This window comes from Rhinolophus ferrumequinum, chromosome 17 (assembly GCF_004115265.2).
Source record: "Rhinolophus ferrumequinum isolate MPI-CBG mRhiFer1 chromosome 17, mRhiFer1_v1.p, whole genome shotgun sequence".
Classification (NCBI taxonomy): domain Eukaryota; kingdom Metazoa; phylum Chordata; class Mammalia; order Chiroptera; family Rhinolophidae; genus Rhinolophus; species Rhinolophus ferrumequinum.
Window position 1 is genome coordinate 43,163,806 of NC_046300.1, and position 13,696 is coordinate 43,177,501.

The 13,696-nt window shown below is 51.4% G+C and overlaps 1 protein-coding gene across 2 annotated transcripts in view; it reads right to left on the reverse strand.

The window, feature by feature from the left end:
- Positions 1–2,544: 2,544 nt before the first annotated feature.
- Positions 2,545–13,696, reverse strand: part of SLC6A11 (solute carrier family 6 member 11) — a 127,966-nt gene continuing 116,814 nt past the window's right edge. The window contains exons 11-15 of one of the 2 annotated variants that reach the window (XM_033132496.1): positions 10,881–10,983; positions 9,953–10,053; positions 9,041–9,211; positions 4,816–5,011; positions 2,545–2,984 (exon numbers count right to left, since the gene is read on the reverse strand). In XM_033132496.1, the coding sequence (XP_032988387.1) occupies positions 4,859–5,011; positions 9,041–9,211; positions 9,953–10,053; positions 10,881–10,983 (528 nt within the window). In that variant the 3' untranslated portion in view covers positions 2,545–2,984; positions 4,816–4,858. Of the gene's footprint in view, positions 2,985–4,772; positions 5,012–9,040; positions 9,212–9,952; positions 10,054–10,880; positions 10,984–13,696 lie in introns of those variants that run through there. The other variant, XM_033132495.1, reaches the window with a different exon arrangement.

The window sequence follows — 13,696 nt, forward strand, 5'->3', positions numbered from 1 at the left end:
CTATAGAAGTTTCCAGAGGTCCCCAGTGTCACCAAAGGTGTTTCAGGGCTCCTGAAGACCCTCAGATCTTCCCCACATGACCTCTACCACCCTCCATTTCTCCACGGCCTTGAGTGATCCACCATTGCTGATGGCCATGGTGACACTTGGTGGCGCCCAAAAGTGATCTGTGGGAAGTGCATGGGTCTTAGAGCAGAGACTTCTGGGGCTGGTACTGCATCTCAGCCACTATCTGGCTCTGGGACCTGGGCAGCTGACTGCTTCTCTGAGCTTGTTTCCTCATTGGTAGAATGTGAATACACCCACCCACAGGGTGATTGAGGGCAAGGTACCCCACATGAAAGGGCCCAGCATGGTTTCCGGGCTGAGTAGGTCTTCAGTGGCTATTTAGTCCTGAGGCTCCCCACTCTGCGGCAAGCTGGGCACTTGTTCATTGAAGCCACTATCCCATGGAGCACCTACTCTGCCAAGATCTGCACCAGCTGCTATCCTTGACAAGTACGGTGTTACCTGACCCCCTTGCTCTGTCCAAGAGATTGGGAGGGACCATCCCAGCCTCACAGCAGGTGAAGTTATACAAGGAGTTAGAAAAGTAGACCAGGCATTGGGAGGACTTTGAGTTCCACTCTCTTCCCGAAAGACATTTTTCTGCCTCAACCTTTGCTCAGGCTGTTCCCTCATCTCAAGTTCCCTTCCCTGTCTGGAAAAATCTTCCTAGCCTTCAAAGTGCAGCTCAAGTTCCACATCCTTCGTTCGGTGGTTGGGTTTATGAGCTCTGTTGAGACCCAGCGAACCTGGTCCTACCCAGCTCCTCCACCTTCCAGGAGGCATATCTGGTATTTCTCTGGGCAACTTATTTAGTCTCTAAACTTTAGTTCCTTCATATAAAAACTGAGATTAGTAACACCTCTGAGGAGATAATGCAGGCATGACACCCAGAACATAGTAAGTACTCAATAAACAGTTCTCATTGCTACTCTTGGCACTTCGTGAGCACTTGGTCCCTGGCACACTCCACCCTGTACTTTCTCGTGGGGGTGGTTCTGACACTTTAGCTAGCTTGGAAGCTCTGACAGCAGTGCGTGGGTATTCCCCCTCCCCCAAACTGGACCTTATGCAAAAGTGAGAGGCAGAGAAGGCCAAGAGTTGACAACAAAGACTGACTTTGTGCTCCCCAGTGGTGCCCAGGTCAAGGGCTCATTTGATTTTTCACAGCCTGAGATGGTGCAGGGGGCTAAGGATGACACAGGGGTCCAGAGGACTTCTAGGGGAATCCAGAGCCAGCTATGTTCCCTCTCTGGGTCTCATGTTCACCATTCTTCTGATGGCTAAGGTGAAGGGCCAGAGAAGTGGGCACACTGCAGAGCTCAAAGTGGAGAAGGCTGGGAAGAGGAGGACAGAAGCTTCTCCCCAGGCACTTACCCCCGTCCAGAGGAGTGTGGACATCTGTCCTCTTGACTAAGAAGAGCAGGAACATTCAAGGAAAGGGCCTCTTCCACTTGTCTCAATACCCCAGTGCTGAATTCTGAAACTCTGTGGGATACTTTCCCTGTGAGCAGATGTTACCATCTCAGAGAGGGTAAGAGGCCAAGACGGGCTCAGATGGACCCCAAGATCAGCGATTGTAAGCAAAAGGGTCCACTAGACAACACTGAGCAGACACTGCATGCAAACAACCTTACTGTGCCACGTCTGGCAGGACAGGATACACTCTGTGGTCTGAGCCGCTGCTTGGAAATATCAGACACAAATGTAGAGATTTTGTCTAAGTCTGAGAATACCAAACTTTTAGAGCTTAGGCACTGTTCACTCAGAATCATAACCAGTGGGAACACAGAACTCGACCACTCACACTCAGAGCTTTCAGGGCCTTCACCAGCACCCCGAGTTTGAAATGGGAGCTACTATCCTCAGAGATGAGAAAACTGAGGCTGGCAAGGCCAGATGCCAGAGCCCAACCCGGGCTGCCACCTCCAAATCCTCATCTCTCTCCCCACCCCGACCTTGCCTGCGTCGTCATACATGCAGATCTGCCTACTAGGTCAGGTGCACAAGCTTTGCGGCAGTTGTTGCCATTGTGAGGTGGCTATTGACTTCTTTGGGGCCTTGTGGCAGGAGACACAGTAAGGTGTAGTGATTCACAGACGGGGCTTTGAGGTCAGACAGACCTGATTTCTCTTTCTGGTCCTGCTGTTTACTAGCTGTGTGACTGGGCAAACGGCTTGCCTTCTTTGTGCCCCAACTTCCCCTATATGTAAAGTGGGGGAAGTAGTACATAAAGTGGGGTAAGTGCCTGCTTTCTGAGGTTGTTGCAAGGATGAAGGAGATAACTTCTAAAGCACTGAGCACACAGCAGACACTCAATGCACGACAAATACATGAAAGGGAGTGTGGGCTCCTGAAATAGCCCCGAGTGCTTCTAATTTGTAGTCCCGAGTTCAGACTTGCAATCTCCAAATATGGAATCAAGACGCTTTTGCAGGAATATCATGGAAGTAATAAAAAACAGGAAGAAAAACCCAATGAACACCACTCTGCTGGGAACAGCCACATATAGTTTCTTCATTCCTTTAATTTTTAAAAATGAGTAAGCAGACAATCGTTTGCCCTTTGAATACCCAATAAAAACTTTCATTGTGCAAAACAGTACAACCTTTTTCATTTTTTAATAATACTGTAAATATCTCAGAAAGGATGTATTGTTTCTAATGAATATCAAAAAAGTCACCACAATGACATTTCCCCACCCCCACAGTTCCCTTCCCACCCCCCAAAGTTACCCAAATACTAGTAGGAAATTACAAAGAACAAAGGCCCTCCCTCCGCCCTGCCCCGTTAGTAGTGTTAAGTGAGTGAAATGTTAAGTGCCACATGTATGTACAATGCAGTACATCCAGGAGAGACCGCGGGGCTGTGCGTCTGTGAGAGCTGTGGGGGGAGAACCAGTAGCAGCAGCAGCAGTGGGGAGATGCCCTCCCCAGGACCTGTTGGGAAAAGAGCAGATAAGGATGGAAACAAGGTGGGGCTCAGCCGAACCCCAATCTTCCTGGGTCCATTTCCTGGGTCCACCAGATCAATCAGCTCAGGGAGAGGCCAGGCAGGCCTGGGCTATGTGTGCAAAAGAGGGCCTAGAACCAGGCATCTTGACCTGCCTGGGGGATGCTGGACTTCCCTCCCAGCAAACTTGAGTTCCCGACGAGGGCTGCTCGAACCAGAGAAGTTGGGAGTTTGGGAACTTTTGGGTGAATCAAACACACAGGTTCATTAGGAAACTATAGCCTCAGTTTGGAGAACGCTTGCATTTCCATCAAATAAAATTGGGAACAAAGGAAAAAGGATAAAGAATGCACCTTCGCTGTCCCCAAAAATACTAGAATCCAAGGCAGAGGCTTGATGTCAAACCCAATTAAAGGACGAGATCAGCCAGAGAGGTCTGGAGCACCAGCCTCCCCCGAGACCCCAGACTTGCAGGGAGAAGGGGCGAGGAGCCTTGGTCTCCCCTCCAGGAAGCGCTGACGCTTCTTCAGCATCCTGGCAAGAGATGCAGGTGGGGTGGCTCCCAGAAAAAGGGTAGAGAAGAAGCTTCCACAAGGGTTCCAAGGTTCTTCTGGTGACAGGAGGGATGGGAGGGAACTGAGAGGTACGAGGATGGCCAGGTGAGAGGAAGGCCTGGGACTGCCAGTGGGAGGAGACGTGGCAGGGGAATGAAGAAGGGGCCAGAGAATGAAACCAGGCTCCAGGCCCGCCTGTAGCTCCTTCCCCTGGGAGGCTGGGGGAAGGTCCTATGATGCAGATCCCAGCTGGGACAGTGGCAGGACAAATAACCACATGCAGAATAGAGACTGCTTCCTAAACCTGAAAACCAGTGCCCAGGCAACTGCAGCCAGCCCCACAGAGGATGGAGAGGCAGAGTTGAGTGTGAGAGCAGACAGAGCAGGAGCAGCCTGTCACGGGGGCCAGGACCTGGCTGGTCTACAGAGAATGGACTGCTCGTGAAAGAAGCCGAACTAGAGTTTTGGGGAAAACACACATCACCACCACATCGTTTCCATGATAAACTTGATTTAAAATAAGCAGGTGGAGGCTGGGTGCAGGGATGACTGCCTGCGAGTCTTCCGAAGAATCCAAGATGAACAGCAGGTCTGCAAGTCAACAAGGCATGCGATGAGGAACCCCAAAACATGTGGGAAGGACCTTGAAGTCACCTGATCCAGCACTTCCCATTTGGGAGATGGGGAAACTGAGGCCCAGGGAGTGGAAGGGAGTCCCCAAGGTTACTTAGTGGGATCAGACGGGCACTTGTGACCCAGCTTTTCTGAGTCTGGTGGGACGTTTTCTTCTCTGACAGCCTTGCTGTCTACAAACCCACCGCTAAGAGGTTGGGGATGGGGAAGGGAGGATTTGAAGGAGAAGCCCCCACCTCCTCCAGGGCGATGTGGAGGAGGGCTGGCTGCCATGATCATGGACAAACATGGGACATGGACTAAAAGGTTCACCGAGGAGGACAGCCATTGCTCCCACCCCACCTGCCCACAGCCCGAGTATAAAAGTTGGACCATATGATACATTTCTCCCTAAGCCCTAGAAAACATGGGTTAAAACCGTCCTAGCACAAGAAGATTCTGCGAGTCCCTGCACAGTGTTATCTCTTCATAACGTTACTTACACGGTAGTTGGGGGTGAAGAGGGCAATGTGACTTTAAACCAGAATGTACACCGCCACCTTAAAATTAACTTGTTAATAAGTCCTGTGCAAAATGAGCGAGACTCTATCATTAGGTAAAGTACGTGTTTCAGGTATTCATTTATACACACGAGGGAGAAGGAAGCAGAGGCACCCGAGGTGGCAGGTGGACGCTCAGAAGTGAGTCTCCTTCTCTGTGATGGCTGCAATGGTCCCATCGCCCTTGAGTTTGGCGTCACAGTCATTAACCGTCACCGTCCGTGGGCCTGCCCCAAGCTTGCCCCGCATTTTCAGATCAGCACTGGGGATCATCAACTTCTGGAATTTCTAGGTGGTTGGAGAGGAGGAGAAGAGCTGTCTGAGAGTGGCTGCCAGCATCCTGGGGCCTGCCTGTGCTGCTCCCGACCTCCCCGTGGACATGGTGGGAACGTGGAGTCATCAGACCCAGGTCCAGGCCCCAGCTCTGCCACTTAGAGCTCTGTACTAGATGACGCATTGAGCTCTGGGTCTCAGTTTCCGCCTATGGAAAATGGGGACAATGGAAACCCACGCCTAGCATTTGGTAAGGTGTAAGAAGACGTGGAAGCGCTCGCCTGTTCCTGGTCTACTGCAGGTGACCAGGATGAGAGAGCTGTAATCAGGGCCTACTGCCCTATCCCTTCCCTCTGGTAGAGACAGAGCAGCTGGGGTCTGAATCACTGCGTGGCCACTCACTAGGTGTTAGGTAAATCACCTAGCCTCTGCGAGCTGTATTCTCCTCATCTGTGAAATGGGTTAATAGTACCCACCGGGAGGGCTGTTGTGAGGGTGAGCTGAGGCACCTGTCGGGCTGTTTGTATAATGATTGCTAGAGAAATGGAAAGGTTTCCCACAAAAGGGACGTCAGCATGCTGCCACCACCCAGGGGAACACGTGCTGTGGGCCATGTGCTCCTCTGGCCACAACTCAAAGATGCAAACACTATCACTAATGCCGACACTCACAGCCACTGCCTTACACCACCGTGCAAAGTGGGTGGCACCGGGACGGGCATGGATAGGATGGCTACCATCTCACTGCACTGGCAGGGAAGCAGAGACCTCAGGCAGACTCCTGCCACTCACTCTCCAGCACAGCCCTGCCTTGGGGTCCCACACCCCAGGTTCCCTCGGGAGAAGACACCAGGCCAGGATTTGGGAGGTCCTTTCTGGGCATAAACCCTCTCCCCAGGAAGGCCGGGAAGATGTTTGGGTGGCTGATTTCTCATGATCACGGTTCTGCCTTCTCTTTCAGACCCTGCCACGCCTAAGAGGCTGACCCCATTTTGCCCAGGTGAGACTGACAGGCAGACTCGCCTGTGCTGAACACATCCTGTGTGCCAGGTCTGGCATTGGGCTCTTGACCCAGTCCAGGGGTTAAGAGTATGGGCTCAGGAGCCAGGTGCCTGGGTTTGAACCCAGATCTACCACTTAACTGGGGCAAGAAACTTCACCTCTGTGCCTGAGTTTCCTCAGGTGTCAAAGGGGGGTAACAATGGTACCTGCCTTCTGGGATTATCACGAGGCTCCGATTAATTGACCTGGCCCCAGGTCAGCACAGAATCTCTACCCTCACAGCTGTTCTCTGAGGCAAGTACCATTAATCCCAGGTTTCCTTCCAGATCCTTCCTGTCAGTTGGCAGAACCTTTTGGAAATGGAAGGTGGACTAGCAAGTTCTCCCAATAAGAAAGGCCTGGAAACCAGGTCTGACTACCTCCAAAGAGTTTGCTGTCTTTAATAAGCCCTGCTCTCTGTGCCGGCAGATGTGTGAGCTTAGGGAGGTGCAGGGAGCTCAGCAGAGTAGCTTCTCATTTCTCCCTCCCTCCAGCCCTCCCCTCCATGCCAGGCCTGAGAGAATCTCTGGAGCACTTGTCAGGAGACAGGGGGCATTTCTGAATACCAAAAGGCCACTGGAAATTTGGGCAGGGGCCTGCAATGGCCAAGGGGTTAGGGCTGCAGGACCACTCTCCTCTGGATATGTTTAGTTCCAAATTCAAATCAACCGACTGCCTTTGACCTACATTCCCTGCAGGAGCCAAAGGAACCTGACTTGCTCTGGGGGCACAAGCAGCCTGGCTCCTTCTGGCTTGATGCATGGCTTTTTGTGGAGCCCAGGCTCCTTGGTGGGCAGGCTGGCTAAGTGAAGCCGCTCAGAGCAGACAATTGCATTTGGGTGTCTGCGCACACATCCCCACTCCCATATTCCTCTGGCCTTGTCCTGGGAGACCAAGGTCTACCCCTGAGGTCCCTGGGGTGTGGCACTGGGGCAGAGATAGGGCCCCACAATGTTGTGTGGCCAGTCCAGCAGAGGAATGAGGTCATGAAGCTCAGGGGATGAGAGCACAGATTCCAGGGTCTCCACTCCACCACTCAGAGCTGTGTGCCCTTGGGCTAGTTGCTTCACTTCTTTGTGCTTCAGCTTCCTCATCTGTGAAATGGGGACAACAAGAGCCTCCATCTCACAGGATTGCTACGAGGATTAAATGGCTCAGTGTTTGTAATCGGCTTAGAATACCGTCTGGCACGCTGCAAACAGTTGGCTAAATGAGAGAGAAACTGACTCAAACCATCTGATCTGCCAGCAGGTGGGAAAAGAGAGTAATTAGAGAGTGAGTGCTCGGGAATAAGATGGTTTGGGTTGTAAGTCAGTCTGCCCTCAAGAAACCACACACTGTATCATTCCACTGAGAGGAATGGTCCAGAACAGGCAAATCCATGGGACAGAAAGGAGATTCTTGGTTATCCGGGAGGCAGGAACAGAGTTAACTGTGAATGTGTATGAGGGATCTTATTAGGCTGATAAAAATGTTCTAAAACGGATTGATGGTGAGAATTGTACTGCACGGAAAGTTAGTAAAGAAATCACTAAACTGTACACCCCAAATGGGGGAATTTTATCATATATAAAACATACTTCAATAAAATTGTTTTTAAAAATTTGGTTGCTACTATGGAAAATAGTATGGAGTTTCCTAAAAAAATTTAAAAATGGAGCTACCATATGATCCAGCAATTCTACTTCTGAGTATTAATCTGAATAAAAGGAAAAAATTAAGTTGAAAAGATATCTGCATCCCTATGCTCACCACCCCATTGTTTGTAACATCCAAGATATGGAAGTAACCTGTGTAACGTAAGTGTCCAGTGATGGATGGATGGATAAAAATAAGTAATACACACACGCACACACACACACAGAGGAATATTATACAGCCATAAAACAGGAAATCTTGCCATTTGTGACATGGCTGGACCTTGAGAGCATTATGCTAAGTGAGATAAGTCAGACAGAGGAAGACAAATACCGTAGGATTTCACTTCTATGTGGAATCTAAACAAAACAACACAACTGAGCTTATAGATATAGAGGATGGATGGGGTGGGGGTGAGAAAAATGGGTGAAGGGGGTCGAAAGACACAAACTTCCCGTTATAAGTCCTGGGATGTAATGTACAGCACGGTGACTATAGTGAATTGCACATTGCACACTGGAAAGTTGATAAGAGAGGGGATCTTAAACGTTCTCATCACAAGAAAAAAAATTCCGTAACTATGTATGGTGACAGATGTTAACTAGACGTATTATGGTGATCATTTCACAATATATACAGATATCCAATGTTGTACACCTGAAACTAATGCAACGTATGCCAATCACATCTTAATAAAAAAATTTGGTTTGCTAACTTTTGGCAGTGTGATGCACCCTCTTGGTTGAGTGACAATTTCTCTGAGCTTTAGTTTCTCTGCCTATTAAATGCAGAAAATGATGCCCGCATGCTGGTTTGTTCTGAGGACTAAAGGAGATAGAGCATGTCACGAGCCCAGCAGGGTGACGATAACATGGGATAGGTGTCAGATCCTCTCCCTTTGCCCTGGGAATGGGATCCTTAATGCATTAACAGAACAGTAAGAGCTCACATTTGGTCAGTCTCTGTTCCGGGTCCTGGTCTAAGTGTTTTTCCTATATGAACTCCCTGAGTGAGTCCTCACAAAAAAACTCTGTAAGTTAGGGACTGCTGTGGTTCCCATTTTACAGATGAGGAAACTGAGGCTGAGCTCAGAGAAACAGGCTCGACCCTGAGGACTCGTAGAGATGCCTCCACATGGTGGTCATGATGAACACCTGCCAGGGAAAAGCTGGCCATGGCTTCCCTGAGAGACACGTGGGAGCCTGTTCTCATCACACCCACTGCCCAGATGAGGAAGCTGAGACCCAGAGAGGTGCCAATGGACTCAACCCTGGTCACCAGCCTACCCGAAAGAAAGCCAAGCCCCGCCCTGCACCTCAGGCCCTTTGGCGCCACCCTTGCTGACCCTTCCTTCCTGCCGTCTCACCTCACGCAATGTCCCCTCTGTCTGCCACAGCTTGATGAAGATCCAGAGGGGGATGCAGAGCATGGAGGACAGGGCCATGAGCCAGCCAATGCCGTAGCCCCACGCGGGGTAAGTGTAGACGTTGTTGTACTTGAGAGGCTTGTACTTAACCAGGAAGAAGATGAAGATGCCCTGCCGAGAGACAGGGAGAGGTCTCTGGGGCCTGCATGCAGGAGGCCAGCAGGGGAGAGGGCCGACCCCAAGCCACAGCCTCAGAGAAGGCTCTGCCCTGGTCCATGGCAAGTTTGAGGCCCATCCCACTGGCCTCAGACACACAGAGCCTGGGACCTCCCCACCCCCCAGGAGCCTGTCCCCAGCCTCTGCCCAGCCAGGAACTTCTATTTTTCCCGAGCTACTTCTCAGGGCCGGTTTCAAAGCTGCCTTTCAGAACAATGGTGGTTTGTGAAGATGCTTTTAGAGACTCCCCTGCCAAGAACTGGGTGAAGAGCGGTGGGGTGTTTTTCTGTTAAACGTCCACTCACAAAGGCCTCTCTCTCTGTGGTCTGGTCTGATGGCAAAGCGTGAGCCCCAACTTTGCCCTCAGTTCTGCTGCTTTCACAGTTAACAACAAAGCCAAATATTGTCTCTCATGCAATCCTCGGCCCCCAGGGAGGCGGGTCCCAGCCACCCAGTTTGCAGGTATAGAATCTGAGGCTCTGAGAAGGGAGGTCACACAGCAAGCTGGTGGCACAGCTGGGATCCCTGGGGACCACCCCCTCACCAAGCCCGGACAATGTCCCTATAGCTCCAACTTCGGAAGGTGTTGGGTGCTTCAGACTTTCTGCGTGCACAGAGGACGTTACCTCCTCAGTTCCAGCTTGGCCAGGCCTGGGGCTCTGAAGTAGAAGAGTGGGAGGGTGGATGGGCCCTTACCGCACAGATCCCGGGGGTCACAACCTTCCAGCACCATTTAATGAGTGACAATGGCCGGTAGCCAATCATGTCTTCGATGTTATCATAAAAGCGGTTACTTCCTGTCCAGAATAAAACAGACAGGCACACACAACCCAGAGAATTTTGTACAAGACTTAGAGGGAAGGTGAGGAGTGTTTGCTTTCCCCAGCCAGACACAGACAAATTGTGGCAGGGACCTTATTCACTACTGCTTAATACTACCAAGATGTTACACTTATGTGAGGGTTTGGGGTACATGCAAGAGGAGGAGTCTGCTCTGACCTTAGGCAGTGAGGCCCAGGAAATGGAGAGGATTTTGTGGGAGAACGGTGGAAGGTGGTCCCTTGAGATGCAGGGTGAAGGGCTGGCTGACTTGGGGGTAGGGATCAGGGCTCTGAAGGCCAGAGCCTGGCTGGGCTGCTAACGAGCAGAGTGGTCTGCAGGGGTGTCTATTTCGGAGCCAAGTTCACAGTGGGAAACATACATCATTATCGAACAAAACAACCCTCATCCAACTGGATCCGTCTGGGGAATAGGAGGATTGGAAGGGAGGTGTTGACTGAGGGCCAGGCTCTGCACTGGCGGCTTTGCCTACATTATCTCCTACTTGGAGACATGGTAATGATGACCCCATTTTGCAGATGGAAAAATTGAGTCTCAGAGGCAGAAAGGCTGGCCCCAGGTCACAGTCCCTAAGCCTGAAACCCCTTTCTGTGCTATGGGGTACAAAAGCAGGGAGGTCTCCCAACAAGTGGGAAGGGCCAAGGATTCCCTGGGGGGAAGGAGGACGAGGTTGACACAGACTGAGACAGGGCACAGAGAACCCGAGTTCACCTCTGCCCGGGCACCCACATTCTGGGCACCGATGCAGGCCACTGCAGTGTGGGTGGGCTGAGACTCTACTCACCATATACCCAGCCGATGCAGACGCACTCAAAGATGGCCACAAAGAGAAGGCACATCCCACTGGCAGCGTAGGAGTCAAAGAGCTGGAAGATGTACATGCCACCCTATGGGGCAGGAGGACAGACACAGGTGCAGAGGGACGGACAGACACATGAGGGAGCAGGGTTAGCCAGCTGGCCTCAGAAAGCACCCTCTTCTCTGCCCTGTGCCTGCCATCCGGCAGGATTCTCACCCACCGGGGCAGACTGCTTCTCCCTAGTCCCTAGAACATTGTACCCTCTGCACCTGGGACACCATCCTCTGGAGGTTGCTGGGATCGGGCTGGTCTACTTTGTTCCTCAATGCCAGAAGTAACACAGAAAACCAGAGGCTGGAGGTTTCGGCAGCCAGCTCAGCACTTATCCCTGATGGCTCTACCAGCCTCCCCACTGGCCTCCCTGCCTCTAGCCTTGCCCTTGCTAATCCTTCTTCACACCAGCTTTTATAGGGATCCAAACATGTAACTCTGCAGTTTAAAATTACCCGTTGGCTTCCTTCGGCCTGCCAGTTGGCACCGCCCTCCTCAGTTGGCCACATCTCCCCTTCCCATATGCTGTTCTCGTTTCACTTTAAGTTCCCTCAGAGCTCAGCTCAAATGCCACCTCCTCCAAGAAGCCCTCCCTGACAGCCTCATTCTTTCTTTGGGCCTCCACAGCATGTTTTACAAACTCACAATTTTAAAAAAGTATTCCCCTCTCAGCTGCTCAGTTAGTGCTGAGTTCCTGCTGGGGAGGCCCACACACTGGTTCTCTTTACGTCTCTGGCCTTCATTGCAGGGCCTGGCTTGCAGTAGGTCCCTGCTAAGTGCAAACGGAGTTGTATGGAGAGACCGTGGGGGAGGGACTCTGAGTGTGCCCACAGCTGTGTCCCTGTTTTGGCCCAGGTGCGCAGTCAATATCTATGGGAGGCAGGAATGATGTGGGCTAGCTTTGTAATATGCACATCTGTGATGATTAAGTTTAGTGGAAGGCCCAGAACGTGTGACTCAGCTGTCCATTTACAAGGCAGGCACTGTTGTTATCCCCAATGTTACGTTCATGTGGGGAAACCGAGGCACAGAGCAGTGGGAACGTTTACTGAGAGTTGTCTAGCTAGCCAGTCACGAGGCTGAGGATTGAACCCAGGTGGCCTTGCTGCAAAGCCCATGCTCTTAACCACCCACCACACTGCCTCAGGGGAACATAAGAAATTCGCGGCCTATTTTTCCCTAGAGCTGAGCTTTAAATGTCTATAAATGACGGAGAAGATCCTCCCAGCAATTACTATGGAGGCCGAGGCCGGCACGGCCCATTTGGCAATTTGAACTTTCCCTGTGTGATTGCTCACAGATATTCCTCCGTGGAGGCAGAAGGTTGGCCTGTGAAGCCCAGCGGGGCGCGGCTGGTTCACAGTCTCAGGCAGCCAGTGTTGGCTTCCTGCTGGGCCTTGGGGGCTGGCAGGCACCCTTGGGCAGCCCTGAGGCCTCAGGTGGAGTGTGGGCATGAAGGCACTGTGAGCTGGCGGCACCGGGACAGGAGGTGCATTAGGGCTTTCCATCTGCCTGCTCCAAGCCACAGCTGCCTGTGCCAACGCCTGCTCTGGTAGCCCTGTCCCTGTCAGCCTCTTTAACACATCAGGTTAACCCTCCAATTTGTGTGTGACAAAAGACTCTACTTTGCATAATTAACCAGCACTTAATGAGGCCCTGCTCACTGCAGCCCTGGTTTTCCTGCCTGGGGAGAGGCAAGGTGGAAACTGGAAGTGCCACACCATTCATTTGCTGGAACGCTGATTATCACTCCCATTAATGTGACAATGACTAGGGACGTAATAACACCAGCCACCATGCACCAGGTGCCCAACCCGTGCCAGGCCTCAGGGGAACAGAGCCAAGCAAGCCCTCTCTGTGGACCTCAGGGTCCGGTGAAGGAGATAGGTGAGCAGATGGGTCATTGTAACGGTGGGAGGGGGGCTGGGCTGAGCTTGGAACAAAGTGCTGTGGGGAAGGAAAGCAGAGGGGGCTTCCAGGAGGCAGCAGCATTCGGCTGAGAAGTAGAGGACGAGGAGGCTCAACGGGCTGACCTCAGTATCACGGCAGCTGCTCTGACTGATCGGAGTTCCCTAATTTCTTTCCATGTTTTGTATAAACCTCTTCTTGTCTTTGGGCAACAGTTGGGTTTCTTTTGTTTGTTGCTTTTTAAATTAATTTTTTGAGTATCGGGAGAAAGATATCTAAGATGTCACCTTCCCAAGGTACTTTAGAAAGTATTAGACAGGATGTCTGCCAGGAGGGGGAGAGAAACATGATTTTATGAAGCAGTCTGAATACGTGGTCAGGACGTACCCCTCCTTACCCACAGGTCCAGCAGGGACTGGAGCGAGAACACACAGCGCCTGAAGGTGCCAAATATCATCATGGGTGTCTATTCTCAGGGAGGCTCCAGAAAAGCCTGCTCTAAACTTTAGGCCAATAAATGTAACTAGAAAATGCCCATAATTGACACTGTTCTCTTCACCCCAAAGTTAGTGTGAGGGGTGGTCCAGGCATCCAGAATACCAGATAAACCCAGCATTTCCCTCCGTGAGCTTTATTCCTCTCTGGTAATGAGAGCAGCAACCTTTAGCTGAGCACAAACACATGCAAGACATTGTGCTAAGGGCTTAATGAGAAGTGAAAACGTTCACGTGATCCTCCAACACCCCATTAGGAAGATGAAAAAACTGAGTCATAGAAAAGGTACTAGGCGTGGCCAAGGTCACACAGCAAGTCCATGTCAGAGCTGGGATATGACCTCAGCC